General features: G+C 49.3%; 1 protein-coding gene across 5 annotated transcripts in view; it reads right to left on the bottom strand.

Moving 5' to 3' along the window:
- The window catches only part of SRGAP3 (SLIT-ROBO Rho GTPase activating protein 3), a 129,509-nt gene that overhangs the window by 15,389 nt on the left and 94,955 nt on the right, over positions 1-19,165 (bottom strand). For 2 of the 5 annotated variants that reach the window (XM_050904697.1, XM_050904701.1), the window contains exons 7-13: positions 11,811-12,032; positions 11,194-11,295; positions 10,742-10,939; positions 9,284-9,368; positions 6,706-6,733; positions 2,966-3,068; positions 206-266 (exon numbers count right to left, since the gene is read on the bottom strand). In XM_050904697.1, the coding sequence (XP_050760654.1) occupies positions 206-266; positions 2,966-3,068; positions 6,706-6,733; positions 9,284-9,368; positions 10,742-10,939; positions 11,194-11,295; positions 11,811-12,032 (799 nt within the window). Of the gene's footprint in view, positions 1-205; positions 267-937; positions 969-1,495; positions 1,499-2,965; positions 3,069-6,705; positions 6,734-9,283; positions 9,369-10,741; positions 10,940-11,193; positions 11,296-11,810; positions 12,033-19,165 lie in introns of all 5 variants that reach the window. The other 3 variants (XM_050904699.1, XM_050904698.1, XM_050904702.1) reach the window with 3 other exon arrangements.

Below are 19,165 nucleotides of genomic sequence, written 5' to 3'. Positions count from 1 at the left end.
AGAGAACAATTTAACCTGAATAAGCGCCAACAAGACCTAAATATTTGCCAGTCATCCAATGCTACATCACAGTCAATGCCACTGTAATTATAACCTGAGCCCATGTAGCAAGGGCTGCGGGCATCTCCACTATATTTCGCTGCTAACTACAAGTACCTAATTTCCTTTGCAGAAAGTTTCTGTTGATATTACTGAATCAACTTACCGTACAAATTGATGTAACGAATGCAGCTTTCTACTACAAGCGGAATAGCCTGTCCTGAATCCTTCATGAAACAAAAGGAAGAAGTAAAAAAATTACTGGTTTATTGATAACAAAGCACAGGAAATGCATTAAAGATTGCAAAAACAGAGATTTGAAAATCAGTGCCATTGAGTTTAGTAAGAGGACAGGCAAGAAAGGAGGTGTTACACACATCAAGCCATCAAAAAGTGCTGAGTATACTATGTGCACTCAATTATGCACAAAAAAAGCTTTCACTAAAGCGTGTGAAAGACTGCTGCTCACTATCTGGTTGAGACAGGGGACTGATGCAATGGGATCACAGCTATTCCATTTCAAAGGTGTAATGCTGAGCCAAAATAAAACTCGTGCTATACCTGTCTGATGAAATAAGCTTCCAGTAACAGAGCTTACAACTATTTCCACCTAAAGAAACAGCCATTGTCAGCAGATGCTAAAAAAACCCCAAAACACCAGTGTATGAAAGGAACTGCCTGTATCTGAACCTGCAATGAGTTCTGGCTTTTGTTTCAAAGCTGCTTCTCCCCAGACCCCTCGTGGAAGGAGCTCAAGGGGGAACGTGAGCCGTGTCTGACTGCCTAAGTGGACATTTATTTTTCTTAGGGGCTTTCTCTGGTTGTTTTTTCCAGTAGAGTACAGTTGCATCTCTCTGGTTAATTTACTCCGTCTCACAGACGGGCCTCCAGTAAATACCTGATTTCTTGTTCGCGCATTCCTCCTTCCTCTGAGAACACAAAAAAGCAGCAGAGCGGGAAAAAAAGAAAAGATTAAGCAAGGATAAGTTCAGTTAGAGGCGAGCATCTCTTTCGGAGGCCATGAACGCTCAAATGCAATGGCAGCTTAGCAAGGTCCAACCCAGGCCTTCAGGCTGTCCACCCTCCCTCCCAAACCCCATTTGGCACGCTGCACCCGAGCCTCGGCGACCGGCAGAAAGAGCCTCTCGGATTTCTTCCCTCCCTGAACCTGCGGCACTCGCAGGAGCCCGAGGACAAGGGCAGCCCCTGCCCGGGCACAGGTGAGGCTCTGGGAGAGCCCACGGCAGCACGTGGTGCCCGGCCTCGAGGACAACCCCGGCAGCACAGCACCGTCCCCCGAGGAGTCTCCGCTGGCACAGGACACCCGTCCCCTCAGACGGATTTCCACTGCAGATAATTCCTCCTCCACAGCGCTGAACAGGCTGCACTTTAATGAGCATTACTTTTTTAAAAATCAGTTTAAGTAAGGAATAATTACAAGCATTAAAGAGATTACCGGCTTTGTCAGTCGGGCCTGTATATTACTTGTGACAGTGCACTGTTTATAAACACTGCCCCTTAGGCTTATGGTTGCACTAAAAGAGCCTAAGAGAATAAATCGGAGCCGGACAATGCCTATTACTTTACCTAATCCAACAGTTTGTCATTACTGCTCCCCACAGTATTTTCACTAAAGCTTTCTTCAGCACAGGATTAAACACTCTGAGCAACTGGAACAGCATCGCTTCCTTTGGAAATCCTTCCAGCAGCCAGGCAATAGCAAGGTGCTGGATTTTGGAGGATCAGCAGCTAGATAACTGGAGGTATCCTTTGGACAAATCCCACATTCACATCTCTTCATTTTTCTCCTCCAATCTCTCCTTCTGGGTAATTTCCTGGGACAAGCAGGGCGAAATGCCCCCTTCCATTGGGACTGCACTAGCATTAATTGAGTTCATCTCAGTTCACCCCAGCTTAAACGAAGAAAATACTTTGGCCCACATTTATGAAGGCTGCACGCTGCACGTTATCAGCAATGGGTTTGGAGGAGACCACTCAAGCAGCCGTTTAGGAACCACTTTGCTCCAACACTGGAAGCTGAGCCCGGGGCCCTGGCTCCGGCTGAGCGCCGGCGTGGGTGGCAGCGCAGTCAGCGTGCAAGCTGTAGTGTCTCCTCTCCAGGCACATTCAGAGGGAACGGCATCCCACGGGAGAGGCTCGCGGCTCCGCACTGACACGGCTCTCGCCTGTCCTCCCTGCAGGTTAACCCTCCTCTTCGGGCTGCGGGAAGGGGCCTTCAGACTCCCAGTAAGTACCGAGCTGTACGAGAGGGCCTCAGCCACCTATCAGCAGTTGGCACTGAGATGAGCCAGCTGGGCTGGTTATTATTAATATATTTTGTTTAAGGATGAGGATAGCACGTCTACCCTCCCACGCAGCCACCCATATGCATGGTACTTCAATTCAAGGCTGCCAGTCCTTGCACAACCGGGAGATACTTTCTGGGAGCTTATGAGTCATTTTATCTTCCTCCTCAGCCACGGGGGAAGACGACCACCAAAAATGTGTGGAAAACGGGAAGGTGGGGTCATCTGTTGATCCTTTGAGGGTGCTGGGTTGTCCTTGCTGTCTGATCTTCCTTCCCAGGATGGGTGGAAGCAGCGCTGGACGACAGGGACTTGAGTGCCTCATGCCGCACAGCCGGCCAGCATGGCCAACGGCCACTAGCCATGAGGGTCCTCACTGCTACCCTGGCCCCAGGGCATGCAGGCGGCGACGGGACGAGTAACACAAGGAATGCACGAGGGGTGAGGACAGCTATGGAGAGAAATCGTCACTGAGGCAAAGTGCGTGCTGGCCACGTCAACCGGGTGCAGGGCGGACCGGAGAGACCCCGCCGAGGAAGGAAAGCAGCCAGCAGTTAGGACAGGAAAGCCACCATTACATTCACAGCGTTCATAAACTCTTACTGTCAGCCAGCGAGTACCTTAATGAACGTTTCCATATTGCCGTTAAAGAGTTTATGATTATAGACTGAGAGAGGCCTAGGTCTCCTCATTTTCTGTGGCTTAGGGGGAAGACATGGGGGCCTGGGAGAAAATGGAACAAAATAAATCAACAAAACACCAACGTAAATGCAATGACAGGGTGAGATCTCAAAGGTTATGACCGAGAATAAGAAATAAATCAAACAGAAAAATCCCTCTGTGAGGACTCGACATGCAGCTCCACGCACTCCACAGCCACTCACGCTTCAGCGTCCCCCCCACGGACACCGCTCCATCGGGAGCCAGGGGACCTGCAAAGAGCTCGGCTCCACACCTCCGCATCGCGCACAGCGCCTGCGGCTCCTGGGGACGTGCCCTTTCCAGCAGCCTGGGGTGGGCTACCCTAGCACTAACTTGGCTAACTCATTTTGGAGCCGGTGCCGCGATGGCCTCGCTTCTGCAGGTCCCAAAGGCCAGGCTGAGCCCGGGTGCAGCTGGCAGGCGTCTGAACAGGCAGCAGAGCTAACCTGTAGGCAGCCCGGAGCAAAGTCAGAGCTGGTCACTATACGCTGCACACATAATCTCAAGTCGAGGTCAAGGCTGCAGCCTTTATTTAAGTAACAAATTCAAATTAATCTTGATAATAGAAACATTTAACAGCAATAAGCCAATTTACTCATTACTTTCCATCCCCATAATCTTCCACTATTTCCCTATCAGACAGACTCTAACCTCAGCTGCAGTCACATACAACAATCTAACTAGCTGTTGCTATGGGCCTCCTGAAGAGTCCTAGCTCCTACTGTAAAAAACCAGTCATCTCCAGAAATCAGACAGTGACAGAGCAGTAACTGTACCAGCAACCACAGCTTGAATGAACAATGGGTGATCAGGAATGCTCTTCATGCAGAACTTGCTTCATTCAAGCCAGAGAGTAATAAAGCTGCTAAACGCAGCTGGTCACAACTGTCTTTGGCACCCACGATCTGCAGATACAATTCTCCCTCTCTGAGATGCCAAATATCAAAACTGCTGCTCAGTGTTTGTGCTGGTACCAGGGATGACATTTCAGCAGCAAAACAACAGCATTGGTGCTCAGCAGGATTTTCAACACCTGCCTCTTACCTCCACCAGTTCAGCACTCTGTCAGCCTGAAAAAGCGGCAAGAGCAGCTGAAGACTTCAACTGATTCCTTGATATATCCAAAATAAACCACAGCTACCCCTGGAAAACACTAGGGTATTCCTGTTTATTCCTAAATGGATCTCATTCTGCTCATGGATGTCCAGAAAGAGGAAAGTGGGAACACCTCCACCTCCCTGTAGCTAACTTCTGTTTGGGAGACATTCACAGGGATGTGAATGGTCTTTCAGCTTTCTGGCAGGCATTCCCAAGATGCAAACCACCAAACAAAGAGGTGAGCCCAGTCAACACCGATGAGCAAACCCGCCAGCATCTCTGTGAGAACAGAAAAGGTAGGCATGTGCATTAGGAAGTGGTGTGACCCTAATCCTACTAGCTAGTGACTGAGGGTCCTCATCAGTCACGGGGAACAGACCCTGAAGACCCTGTTGACTTCAGCAAGGGTACAGACACCTATTGCTTCTGGAAATGAGGCCATGGAAACATATGACTTATTTTAGTGCATCGATCAGGACTTTGGAGGCTGCTTTCATTAACACTATTCACATTTTAATTTCTTCTTCTGATAATGAAGGACATTAAGACCGAAGTGCCTAGATCTAGAAAAGGGAGAAAAATAGCATAAAATCTCTAACCGATTTCTGATCTGTCCTCTACCCCCAGGCTATATTGATGTCTGTAGAGGAGAGATCATGACTGCAAACAAAAATGAGTGCTAGGAGCCTTCATGCAAAAGTTCTCACAGAGCAGAGTCAAATGGACACGTACAATTTACACAGAGCTACGATGCAAAGGTGAGAGTTGTGATCCGCTGGTTCCTTAATCAGATGCCTTTAATTAAGCAATTTGACCGTACACTCCTAGAGCTTCTAACCACTCCTTCAAACTGGTAACTGAGGAGCAGAAACGACTGCTGTCCATTCAAGTGCCCGCCTGACTCTCAGCCGAGCGGGCCTGTGCTGCAGACTAGAGATCCAGTGCTGTTTGCTGCCGTGTAATCTCCTCTCCCTCGGTGATGCCCTGGCGCAAGGCGGCGGGGGCAGCCCGGCCTCCGGCTGTATCTGGTGGGAAGGTTGTTCTGCCTACACTTACAGCACTGCCTCACACAAGGAGGAGATTGTCTCCTGTTTGTTTTCCTTTGTGAAGTAAAAGCAACTGCTGAAACAAAAGCAAACAGAAGCAGCAGGGAGTTGTGCCATCATCCCTCGTGTAGGAGGCTGTTATTCATTCCTTTGATTGTTTTGGCCTGCGACACCACCACTCCAGGGATACCCGCTCCTGATACACAACGTACTCAAGCGCAAATTCTCCCTATGATTTTACCTAGCCGTTTGGGTGTGCTTTCCTCAGCCAGCTCAGCAGACAGCCCTGCCTGGCACACCCACGGGACCGCAGCTCACCTCACAGGCTGCGTCTGTAGGCCCTGCCAGCCATGTGTTTGCAAACACAGCTGGGGCAGCGCGGCTGCTGCAGGGCAGCTCTCCTGGGACCCGCAGGGAGAGGCAGCAGGGCAGCGGCTGCCGTAACGGCTGATCCGAAGGGGACCTGGGAGCACGGTCAAGAGCAGCTCCTTGGAGCACGTTGGTGCAGTGATACACTGTGCAGTCCCCGTTCTCTGGCCTACGCGAGGCAGGAAAGGCCCCTCTTTGTCCTGACGGCACCTCGCTGCCCTGCACTGCAGCCCCAGTGGGTGCCCAGCCCTGGCGCCGGCAGCACAGTCCCCCTCCAGCCAGGCTGTGAGAGAGCAAGGCACCCTGCCGCCCCGCTGCCCTCTGCTAAGGCAGCCTCTTTCCTGCCTGGAAAGGCAGCCCAGGCTTCACCATCTGCTTTGGCATTTCTAACACGGAATGGGTTTTTTTCTGCTGGCATTGCAAATTTTGTTAAACACCGAAACAGGGTTGTAAAAAGATAACACAGAGTGGTTGTACATGTTCTGGGGAGATGTTTGGAGGCTTTGCTGGCCCGTGTCTTACTGTCAGAAAACCAGCACACTCATAGCAAGCCACCAGAGCTCTATGGAGATGCTTTATGGACTGGACACAGATCAAAGCCTCCTCCCTGTTACATTCACCCCTAGCACTATCTCCTGCTGTAGAGGGATGAAAATCTGAATCCAGGCATGCTCTGCACTCCTAGACAAAGGAGCCAGAGCTGGGAGAGGCTTTCGGGGACATATCAAAGTCCTCAAATGAACAGGGATGGTAGGGACCAGGTGGACACCCTTGCGTTGCACTGTCTGAACACAATCCAACCTCAGCTATGCTACAAGGCACTGCACCGCACCATGCTGACACAGCACTTCCAGACACTTCAGAGCCAGTCAGCTAGAAATTACACTGCAGCAAAAATGAGGGCCTGTTTGTCATCACCCTAATTAATCCGCTTCAGGCAATGCAGCTGAGAAGCAGGGCAGTGACGTGGGGAGCCTGGGGTTGCCTGCCCTCCAGCCTGCCAGCACAGGGCGGCTGGAAGATGGTTAAATCTGAACCCCAGCAAGCTGTATCAGCAGCAAAGCAAACCACCCTTCCCACGGCCACCCTCCTCCTGCCAGAGCGAGCCCTTCCCACAAGCAGATGAAGTGGAAGAAACTGCTCACCTGGTTGTTCCGCATTCAGCTCTTTCACCTATAAGAAACACAAGTTTCCATCATCTCTCCACATTAGTCACCACCAAATGACTGTTAAAACACATTCGCACAGGCACTCACACACTCACTTCTGGTTCTGTACGGCCCCAGTTAATAGCTTCGGGCAAAAAAAAGCTGGATGTGCCTGAGGGCCCCGCAGGCTGGGGAGATGCCAAGCTGGTTGCTATACAAGCCCCCACCATGAAAAGACGTATTAGAAACCCAAGACTCAGCCACAAGAGAGGGAAAGCGTCTTCAATTCCCACTGATATTAAAGGTTTATTTGCAATATGAAGCCCATCTTGTAAATAACCAGGTGCACCGCAGCTCCTCTGCAATAAGTGCTCATTTACACTAGCACTTACTAGGGACTGGCCAAACCCAAGCAGGAAAGGGGCAGTCTGATAAGGGCTGAAGGCCCCCAGGGAGGCCGCTGAGATTATCCAACTGCCTCATGGAAGACCACTAATAGCACCTGAATGCAGTGGAGTATTCAGTTCCCTGGCTTTTCCTGTGAGATAACAGCCCATCTAATCACGATCAGGCAGACTCTATTCTGGCTGTCAATATTCTTATTCCCTAAACGTATTTTTAGCGCTTGGATTTCATATAAACAGCAGCATATCACCACTGATAAGATCTGTTCATTTTTTAAAGTATTTGTCAATCCACTGAAAAAAACTAAACTAATTTCACATGCTGTTTGTGCCTTTCTCCCAAGGCCAGGAAAGCTGATTTATTCTTCCTTTTCTAAGACACATAAAAGGAAGCATTTGGCTGCACATGCCTCCTTCCTGCTCTCCCTTGGCACCTGTGGAAAGCAAGCTTGCAGCCAATTCCTCACTGAAAAAGCAAAGAATTCCACATGAGTGTTTTGCATATCCAGACTTCTTCCTAATGAGAATCAGCTCACGCTGAAACGCAGCATTTGGCATTTCTGGGCTAAATATTTGTTGAACGCCTACATAGCAGGATGATCCCATGGCCTAGGAGAAATTCAGAAAGTTTTCATGTGAAAATCTTCTATGGCTGCTTTTGCACAACTCTAGGGAATTAAAACGCCTGACCCTGCACTCCTCCTCCTAAGTATGGCATTAGTATGGCTCTTGTGTGAGAGACCAGGATGGCGATCAAATTAATCTTCAACAGATTCACCACTTCTTGCACCAATCCACAGGAGTCTTAGCACCGTATCCCATAAACGGAGCTCTTTTCTGTATTAAGATCTGTGATCTCTGGGAAGAGCTCAGATGGGTCCAACTTCTATGAACCGCACACTCCATCCCCCTCGCCTCTGTCAAAGCCTGACCCCAGACCCAGCGGCTGGGAGCCCTGCCTGGCAGCACGCAGTAACCCACCGAGCCTCGCACAAGCCCTGCCGCGCCAGTATGGAACAGGACTGCCTCGGTGAGGATGCAGAAGGGCTGCCACGGACCTGCTGTGCAGGGTGGTGAGGGGTTAAGGCAGCTACTGAAACTCCTGGGAAAAGAAATCTGTTAATGAAGCCCTATGTATCTACCCTTGCAGCTCTCCTTGTGTTTACATTTCATACCTTGACTTGGCTCAGTGTTCACTGAGTGGAACATACCACAGGATCTAACTAGAAGGTGGATTTTAAGGTAAATAAATTTGGCAGAGAAAACATGTTTGGCAAGATAGCCAACAAAAAGCTATTCTTTTTTTTTGTTTTTACTCTGAGATGAAGAGTTCCATTTTTGTATTGTTAAAACAAGACCATGGACCATTTGTGTAGTGTAATTTAAATATATTCTCTCCTGTTGGAGAATCAGGACACTAACTCATCTCCATCATCTTTACACTGGAAATACTGTAATTTTTTAAAACCCTTTAAAAGAGCTGAAATCTTCTCCCAGGGACATGGTTGCACACCACTACCCCAGCAGTGGCGGATCCCACCTGGAGCCACTCGTTCCTGCCTCCCTCAGAAGTTACCACCCCCTCTGTTGTATGAAGCCTGTTCGTGTGTATGTGCTCTAACCCAAACTTGTGAAGTTATCTGGGGTAATAAAAGCCTGCTATGGAAAAGTTAGTTTAAAAACAAGGATGAGACTGCAGTTCTGGTTTAGAGCGAGTCGAAAACCTATCGCCAGGGGGGTAAGGGGCCTATTAAATCAGCAAGGCTGCTGGCAAATCTAACACAGAAGCACAGCATCAAGGACAAGAAGATACGTGTGTTCGGGGCTGCACTAAGAGGGGAAGAAGGGGGAGAGAAAGGAAAAAGGCAGAGGGTTCGAGTGGGTGGGAATCTCTTTGCTGCTGGAGAAGTAACACAGCACTTTGGCACACAGTATAAGATTCAAACAAATTTCTCTGTGTGCACTCCCAAAGAAAGGTGGGAAAAGAGTAGTATTCCAGGGAAATACTGATTTTGCCTGTCACCGGTTAAACTTAGTAGTAGCAGCCAACAACAAAAGCCATCAGTCACTCAGGAAAACACAGACAGCAGGTAAGATTGAAAGATGACGCCTGGTTTAAAATCGTCTCATGTGATGGGAGGTTCCTCCCTGGACCTAACCCCGCAACTCACCTTCTCCAAGAGTCTGCTTCAGCAAGTCGTGTTTAGCCTGGAGCTTTGTGATAAGGTTACTGCCATTCAAGTACTCTTTAAATTTCTGGAATTAAAAATAAAACAAACAAGGTGGGTTAAGACTCTTGGCAAAAACAGTCGGTAATTCATGGACACTTTTGCCCTGGGGGGCTGCTGGAGGGGGCTCGGTGAGGCTGACAGGCTCTAACAAACCAGACGTCAGACGCGCCGCAGGGCTGAGCATGGTCTAATCACTTCTCACTGCTCCAGCCACAGTCCTGATGATGTTATTAGCCTGGTCTCCTTGGTGCTGCACCTCCTGCCTGGGAACGCAAGGAGGTCCAGAGAAAAAGAGTTCAAAGCAAGTTTTCTTTTGTCAGGCTTCTGGGAGCGGACTGGAAAATCAAAGAGGCTTTCCCTCCACTGACAGGTGCTTTGCCTTTGTGCAAACAAGTGATGCAGAGCGAGAACTCCCAGTGCATGAGACCTTCCCAGGTCAGGGACCACCAGATGCTTTATGCAGTGCGTGACACTAACTGTGCAGCACCACTTCTCATTTCATTGTGAGACTGTCTGACAGTCAGTAACACTCAAGAGCAAGTAATTTTACAGATAAGAGGAGTGAGGGAGAGAGAGATGGAAAATGAAAGACAGAGAATGGGAAAGATCAAGTTCTTGCAAAAAGCATTAAAAAAATCCCAAGCACAACTCTAAATGAAAATTGCAATTTTTTTCCCCCTGAATTGGAATAACAGTACTGTTAAGAGAAAGCAGAAAATTTTATGCATATGTAATATATCACAAGATGCTATTAATTTTAGCCTATTAACCATGCTTAAATGAGGGCTACTTCTGCTGAACTGATGGCTTATTACTTACATTTCAAGTACTATGACAGAGAAGCTTAGACCTGCCTGGAAGTGAAGTACCGGACCAAGGCTGCAGGGAGACCCAGCACAGCTGCCTCTACCCAGCACGCACACAACAGCGAGGCATCGCAAAGCCAGGCTGTCGCAGCTTCCTCCAACACCCTGCATGAGATGCAAATGACCACGGGCCAAGGGCAGATTTTAGCTGTGTAGGCCAGAAAAGGAAGGCTTGGCTGATGGTTTGAAATTGCAAAGGCCTCCAGGAACAGCCACTGAATGGTGACACGCTGCAAGGCTGGCTGGAGTCTGCTGCCCTGCTCTGAGCCACTCCTACTGAGTTCTGTAAGTTTTTGGTCACAACTGGTCGCTCTAGTTGTTCCTTCAAAAAGAAGAACAAGGCAGACACTGGACTGTCACTGCCTATGCACTGCCCTGTCACTGAAAAATGCATTCCAAAGCCAAGTCAGACAGAAGACAAATACTTAAAGAGACTGAATTGGTTCTTGCTCTTTGCTGATGAGCACTTAAAATGGAACTCAGCCCTAGCAATTAATGCTTTGTGTCCTGTATCACATGAGATGACACTCACTGTAAAATAGAACATTTCAGTTTCGTGCTGGTTGGCTCTCCTCTTGGCAATGTTTATTTTACTCATGTAGGTCTCTGATGCAGCTGATTTGACCGACTCAGTGGAGCGACTATGCTGGAAGGCGTCTGAAACATCAAAATCTTCCACCGTCAGCATGTCCTGCAAAGTCTGCATTGTGGCATCCAGAGTTTTTCGTACCTATCAGAAACAGAAGATAGCATGGGTTTTGAAGCAGACTGGGAAGTGACACGTCTTGAGCCAAAACAACTGGCCAGCAGGCAGCTCCTAAGTACTGGGTTGCGCTTGCGCTAGCTGCAGTCAATGGGAGCTCTCAGTGCTGTTGCTGGAAGGACTCCACACCTGAGCACACCAGGAAACTCCCGGCGCAACGGGCAAACGGCTGAGCAACGCTGCCTACGAGGCCAAACACGAGACCCAGAGCAACTTCTTACCTCTTCATTCTCTATCTTGAGGGTGGCTAGTCGCGACTGCAGCTGGTGGTACCGCATCAGCAACTCGGTCTGCACAGGCTGCTGGGCGCTGACCTGACACACCTGAGACAGGAGCGGTGCCAGAGAGAGACAGGAGAGCATTCAGCGGGTCATGCATTGACCAGACATACACATTTAAATACCTAAATGATTCTCTCCAGCACCCACAAGCTCCTCACAGCCTCCAGGGAGGCTGCGTCGCCCAGCTTCTAATCAGCAGTGCCCTGGACCCCAGCCAGCACACGGCATTTTCTACCCGGCATTTGAAAGCTGCGCTGGTGTCTTCCAATTACAGCAGGTAAATCAAAGCTCCGCTTTACAAATCTGTTGGGCAGTTCAGCTAAGAATCAAGCCACAGGCTTCCTAATTGGGAGAGATACGGAGCAAGAGGCAGACTGAAAGGAGGAGCCCTAATGAGCCAAGTGTCTCATTAAGAAAGGAAACACAAATAGCGGCGTGTGAAGACAGCACAGAGGGATAAGAAGTCAGAAATAATTTAACGGTGATGGCTAAGAGGAGGAAGCCAGCCCAGGCCAGGCTGTGAGGCACCTCTGCAGCCCCTCAGGCGAGTACGCTACCTCGTCCCCCATGTGAGGCTGGAACTCGAACTTCAGCGGAGGGCAGAAGACCTGGTTGCACATGTCCATGATGGTGTGCTTGTCACTCCGTGCATCCAGGTTGTCCACAGCGTTCTCGATGATGTCCAGACCCTCGTGGCGGGAGGTTTCCAGGTTGTACTCGGCAGACAGGTATGTCCTGAACGTCCGAGCGAGGCTGGCGTGGAATCCCAGATCACAGCACTGAGAAACACCGAGGAAGGGTCTGGTCACACAAACACTCCCACCCTTGTTCTGGAGGGTCATGTGTACATTAAACACCCAAAAAAGCACTGTATGTCCCAGAGAAACACCAGCTCTATCGTACCAGGGTACATTTAACAGCATACTGCAATACTATATGAAAAGGCAAGAAGGGAAGAGGACTGAAGGAGAAGAGGTACCAGGGAACAAACAGCCAGACAGTACAGTGGCCCTGTGCTGGACCCTCGCCACGACACCAGGGTTTAATACCCTTCATTTTATGGGGAAGGGAACAGGATCTTCTCAGACAGGACAGAGGAAAAAAATCATCCAAAAGCACAGTTCTCCCTGGCTAGCTGCTCAGCCCCAGGGCCAGCGTGACCACAGGGGCCCCACTGATGGCAAAACCTGTGCCCCACAGAGGCCCCCGGGAAAGAACTGGCCAGAGGGTCTGTGCTACTGCTTGTCCCCAGCACTTTCCTTCTCGCCTTGTGACCTGCCCTGCAAGCGCTTTTTATGCAAAGAAACCACTTCCCAAAGTTACCAAATACGGACGGACGTTCAAGCAAGGTGGCACTGAAAAACGTGTCCTGCAGTATGTGCAAACCCTTTTATCCTCGCTAGGAAGCTGCCTTCCTCCCTCACGATGGAGCAGCTTCTCATGCATAACTGATCGTTCTCATGTTCACCTTGGGGAAAATGATAAAACTCGGAGCTAATTGCTGCCAAAATACTGTACATTAGACAAAAGCATGTTTTTAAACTCTCTTCTCAATATAATTGAGTTTGGCATGTTAAGCATAGCAACAGCATAGGGATTTGCTGCTATGAACGCTGAATCACAGCTGAGCAAAAAGCAACTCTTAGCAACCCTCCTCCCAGTCCCCACGGGAGCCCTGACACCCCGCAACCCTCCACAGGACTCCGCTCCAACCGGCTGGCTCTGCTGCAAGCAGGCAGCCCCAGGAGTGGCGGGCAAAGACGGGCACCAAAGAAGCACCCAAAATTTGGAGTTCAACAGATGTTGTTCTGCAGGGAAAGGCAAGAGAGAGAGGATGCTGGAAGCGGGAGGAGCACAACACATCAGCCGGAGCTGTGCTCGTGGGGCTGTAAGGAGAGTGCAATGAAACAGAAGTGCTGCAGTCCAAAACTGAAGCACATCTATTTCTGGGACATAAGAGAGGGCTGGAGTTCCTGAAAGAGGATGTAAAGTTAGATAATTATGGCTTTATCTTCTGTGAGGAGTTTCATAATCCTATGTCCCCAGTGCACTCGTACCCATCTCCTGGCACAGCATGAGTACAGCTGCGGGGCACGGCACGGCGCACGCTGGTCAGCACAGGAGCTTAGCAGAGCGGTACACGCACGGTCTGAAGCTGTTCAGGTACCTCTGCCCACAAGCACCATGATCTGCACAGATACAGCCAGGCGCAGGAGGGCTGTGGGTCCCAGGGACACCTCCGTGGGAGAAAGAGAGGGACCCCGTGAGAAACACCTCCCACGGCACGTAGCACCAAACTAACCATTGCCAGCGAATTACTCTTATTACATGAAAACTACCACATGACAATTTATAATACAGAAGTTAAGACGCTTTGCTGCCACGCAGATTGAAGAACGAGTAGGAAGTCCTCACTGTCTGAGCTGTAACCGAAACCATCCCTGCACAGCATGGGGAGGCACGCGGTGAGCCGGCTTCAACCCCAGTGTAGCCCCACCAAAACCGCTGCCAGGACCACCAGCACGGCACAAAAAGCTACAGAAAAGAGAAGAAGGATAGCTAGTTTAATCACAATGACCCAAAACGAGACCAACTTTTCCGCAGCAGCAGAACTCCCTGTTGGGAGCTGGCATTTCAGAGGCACCTTCTCCAGCTCTAATGTGCCCACAGGCATTACCGAACCGACGCAGAAAGGCACAAACAGTGATTCCGCATCAGAACACCAGTACGGATAAACTCAAAGTGAAATATGAAAACTCAGCTGGTGCCACAAGCAGCTCCAACCAAAGAAGTCATCTCGTGCTTTCTGCCGATCTGAAGAGACAACCCTCAGCTCAGATCAAGTCACACAGAGTTGTATTTGGTTTAGTCTGTGCTAAAAGCAGCAGTAAAACCACAATGGGCCGATTCCCGCTTGCAGATACACGAGCGCAGCCTGCCTATCCCCATCTAGTCTTTTAAAGCAGCGAAACCACAGGTGCAATAACGAGGATTTTTGCAGGAACTATTAAATGGTCATAATCCACCATTTATCCCGCTTCTATCTAGCTTCTAATCTTATTAGCTGAAAACATGGGCAGTTAAGGACTGGTATAGCCCCGCCATCATGAATCAGCAAGCAACACAAAAAAAATGAGGAATTGGGGTGAATTTCTATTCACCACTTGGGGCGAAACCTCATTCTAGCACTGTGAGTCCCTCCCACGAGACAATTTTAGCACGAATGCCTGTACGACCACTCCAGGGTTGCACACAGAAACCGATGAGTCGAGACGATGCAGCACCGCAGCTGCCCTGCTCTCCTCCGCCGTGTTTCGGCGCACCCCGAGCACCCCGCAGGCAGGGACAGGCAGCCCCGGCGGGGCCGGCCGTGGGAGCAGCGTTGCACGGTGCCCCGGGGCAGCTCACAGCCGTGGGAGACGAGAGGCAAGCTCTGCACTTGGACCATGAGCGTGGACCTGGCCCCCACAACCCGCCCGGTTCGGCACGGGCAGCTGGCAAGCCATCGCCAAGGGGGCTGCCACGCGCACGGAGCAGGGTGCAGGGCTGAGACCCCCGTGCCGACGCCGGAGGAGGACCTGCTCTCCCCGACACGACCAGCCGACCGCAGTTCTGCACCCTGAAAACAGGACTGTGCATGTTTCCCAGCACACCTCTCATCCCCTCGCTGTCATTCTCCCCCCCCTTTGGAAATTATTGCTACTTGACTACAAAAAATAATACCAGGAGAAAATACCTGCCACTGTCCCAAGGTGGGAATTCCCAAAGCATACAAAACTGAGCTGTTACAAAGGAAAATTGCTGAGTGCCACAGAATCCAGGAGATGGGGCTCAGGGTATTGCCAGATGCTTTTGAGAAAACATTCCGTGTGAAATCTTCCCTTCACTTTGATGCTGAACTCACGCTGAAGCTAGCAGTTATTTGCAATGCCCAGAAATCAGCTGCTACTGAAAACCAGGGCAGGCGCTTTCCTAACATGCTACGGCTCTTGAAGTCTCTGGTGATTAGCACTGTGCCGGCTGCTTCACACACTGGTGCCCAGAGAAGAAAAGACAGAGGGGGGACTTCCATGAAATTCCCAGAGAAACACACAAAGGGGAGAGGAAAAGAAAAAGAAAGAAAAAAAAAAAAAAAAAAGACTTCAAACTCCTGCTCCCAGCTCCAGAACAAATGGCATTTTCTCACCCCTCTCATCTCTTTGATGGAAAATAAATTAGAACCACAAATAATAATCCTTAGCCCTTCTGCAGTGCCTTTCATCTGGAGAGCTCAAAGCTCTTCGTATATTAATTCATTAAGTCTGGTAACACCCCTGCAAGGGGTGGAAATATTACAGTGTTCAACTTGAGAAATAAACTGACACCCCGGAGCTCAAGCAAGCTGGTTTTGGCCAAAACACCAGCAGCCAAATATGTGTGTGTGTCTCCCACCACCCACCACAGAGCTGCACCGGAGGAGGGGCCGGGGGCTGCAGAAGACCACCGCTAGCCATTAACCCCAGTGCCAGTAACCCCATTTTAGACACAGGAGTGGAAACAGAGAGATATTAAAAGGTTCGCCTACAGCCAGGAGGAAAACCAGTGAGTCTCCAACCCTGCACGAGCATCTCAACATCTTCCCCTGGGCAACCGCAATCAGGCAGCTAAGGGAGAGCCAGCTCTTCCCTGGGCCTTGGTCACGCTGCCGTGCCGAGGGTGATCTCTTGTGAAAAATCAAGCCTGGGACGGTCTAAACCGACAGGGCGGTAAGCAAGCCGTGCCACTGATCACAATCGAGGTGCCAAACTGCACCAGCACAGGAAAACAAGCAACATTTTAAGAACAAAGCAACATCCAGTGGGTGGAAAATACGGGAGCCCGAACCACTCTGCACTCCAGCAGTGACCTTCAGTCCCCCGCCACGGGACAGGCAGACGTCTCCGCACAGCTCTGCTGCTCCATTCGCTCTCCTCGTGTATTTGGCAGGTTGGCAGCAGTTCCTCCCGATGCACCAGGCCAACTGCTCCAAACCCCATGAGTTAGACACCGTCTTCACAAGAGAGGTGACGGCAGCGAGGATGGCAACTGGCGGGTCCAGAGGAACCTGATGGGGTTTAATACGAATGACGAAGCTCTGCAGAAACACTGAGGGTTTTTACATAGCCAAGGCTGCAACAGTACTGGGCTCCAGAGAGAACGAAGTGCTTTCCAAAGTACTGATGCATCTGTCTCATTTCCTCACTGGTTAAATAGTTAAAAGAAATTTGATGTGTCTGTCGCAAAGCATGAAATAATATTTTACCAGGATAACGTTTGCACTCAGCCATGACAATGCTGGGTACTATGTGAGAGCCTAACTCGTACCTGAAAGTATCTTCAGATCTTAGGAGGAATGTTCAAAGAGAATACAAACTGCTTCTGTTCTCATTCGTTTTTATGGAGAACATTTATTTGCTAAGTATTAAATATGCAGAAAACAAAATGGTCACACCTTTGCAGCCTGCAGTCACTGCACTTCCCTGAAAGCAAAACAGCGTCAAAACAAACCCTGTTACAAAAGGTATTCCAGCCAAGGTATGATAAATGCTTGTAAAAAAAGTAACACTCCACCACAACAAACAGGCTCTGCACGCTGTAAGATGGATCCAGGCAGCAAAGGAAATTAAACTACACCAGGAGAAGGCACAAAGGGCTGAGACGCATCAGCAGCCACAAATAATTGCTCAGAAAAGACAGGAAGAAGCAAATAAACACGAGGGCTGTCTCCCTTTGATGATGGAGATATTCCCTCCCCTACTATTCCCCAGCAAGTTTGACACTGGACAGGAGCTGGCTATCGGGGATGCTGATGTACACAGCAGTGCTGAGACGAGGAGATGCAGCGATGGAGGCACTCACCGCATCACGCCCGGGGGGTTCGAGCATCGCTGAACTTTCCAGCATTGGAAAGTGGGTGCAGCCCTAGAAAGTGCGCTATTGTAAATATAAAGGCAATATCCCCCAGACTGACCCCATCTTTTAGCAATTTGAGGTCTATCCAAACCTAATGAGGTCTATCCAAACCTCTGCCAAACAAAGAGGGTGCTGAGGCAGCCGGAAACCAACCAGAACACAGGTCCCCTCGCCACGCAGAGGTGTGCTGCAGCCCAGCACCACCCGGCAAAATCCTTCCTCTGCCCACAAAATGCCAACGCTGGCATCACCCCCGGGGACACCTACCACGCCGAGGGGGGCTCGGCTGCAGCTCACACTCCAGACATCGGCACTGTGAGGAAACGGCTGTACGGGGCGAGGGTGCGACCCGCACGTCTGACAGCGCGGGACCAAACCACCCTGGATTCCCTCCATGAGTTCCCGTATTTCTGACTCACAGCAAAACCGTGCCTGCTATTACAACGGAGTGCGTAAGCTGTCCTAACACACTGAACAGGGGGCTATCAGGTTTTTGTGGTCTGAGGCCAGGAATCGGGAAGCCCGTGCCGTAACGCCAGGCGGGTGTGAGGTACGCTACCAGGCTGGCTTTCTCCTACACCCATTGACGAACACACCTTTTTAAAGTGTTTCTTGAACTGAGCAAAGGGTCCCCCATGCACGCCACGGCCTGGCTTGCAGTGCTCGACAGCTACCATAAATCTCTTCCAAAGGAACAGTCTTGGTCCATCAAGTTCAGTGTTTTGCCTGAGGCAACAACCAAGACATAAAAACTCCTGAACAACCGATTTATTTTTAGCCAAACAAGGAACGATGTGTGGATACAGCAGGGGAAGGACAGGATCCTCCCTGACCCTTGCAGTAATCAACTCACACCCTGAAGCATGAGATTTGATTATTTCTAATCAAAGGTTTTTTAACTATAAGTATTACAGAGCCAAATATTATGTAGTCCTTTTTGAATTTAGCTACATTAATTAACTCTATGGTCCCCAGAGTAGGTTTCTTTCCAGAGGATTTTTAACCTACATTTTATTTCGCTCCTTAGTCTCTCTATAGCAACTCCCTCTCCCTTGTGTATTTTCTCAGGGCTTTTTAATGGGTTTTTCGGTTGTTTGGTGGTTTGGGTTTTGGGGGGGTCAGTTTTTGTTTGCTGGGGGGGGCAGCGGGGGGCCGTGTTTTGGTTTTGTTTTTAAGATGAATGCATTGGTAAGTTAATCTTTTAAAGGACATTAAGACCTTGAGGCTATTCTTTCAAGCTACTGGGAAAAGCAGCCCAAAGTGTCAAGAAGAAATTCTTTTCTCTGAAGGAAAGTACTGTTGCTTTTTTGTACCAAGCTAACAAGGTCTATCAGACAAAGACTGATCACAGTCTTCAGGCAGTAAAATTTACAGACTGCGTGACACTCCTAAATCATAAAACAATCAGCACATGTGCTTAATTTAGCAAGCCAATTCCAATGTCTGTGATATCCATGTGAGGAATAAACTGTTTACTACATGCAAACTTTGGCAAAAAATGTAGTTTTGCCATATTATTAAAGCCAGGACCGGCAAAATTTAAGAAATGTGTATTGGTTGAATTCTTTCAGTTTAATATAGTACTCTAAGAACAGCTTAGTTATTAGAGTATGATGATTAATGGTTCCTGCTTACAAACAGATAGCTATTATTAATAACCTACATATAGAAGAAGAGTAATGTAAGTTTACTAAACCAGGGTACTGGTATATGAAAAAATGATGTCAAATTTCTGAAAGGAAATCAAACAAATGCACCTCTTTCCCCTCCTGTTTTCATCCACAGAAGCTCTGTGTTGAAAAAAGATCATACAAATGTAATCCTTTTTCTTCCACTTATTCTCTTAAAATGTAAGAAGCTTTTAATGGCATATGGATCATTCTGGTTTTATCGCCCATTTCCACTGACCACCTCTGCCCTGCCAGGGCAATTCATGTGCCAGGACTACTGCCTGGGGCTCTCTGCAAGCTCTGGCATGTTT

This window comes from Gymnogyps californianus, chromosome 13, assembly GCF_018139145.2.
Source record: "Gymnogyps californianus isolate 813 chromosome 13, ASM1813914v2, whole genome shotgun sequence".
Taxonomy (NCBI): domain Eukaryota; kingdom Metazoa; phylum Chordata; class Aves; order Accipitriformes; family Cathartidae; genus Gymnogyps; species Gymnogyps californianus.
Note: the sequence above shows the minus strand (reverse complement) of the source record. Positions and strands in the feature narration are given on the sequence as shown.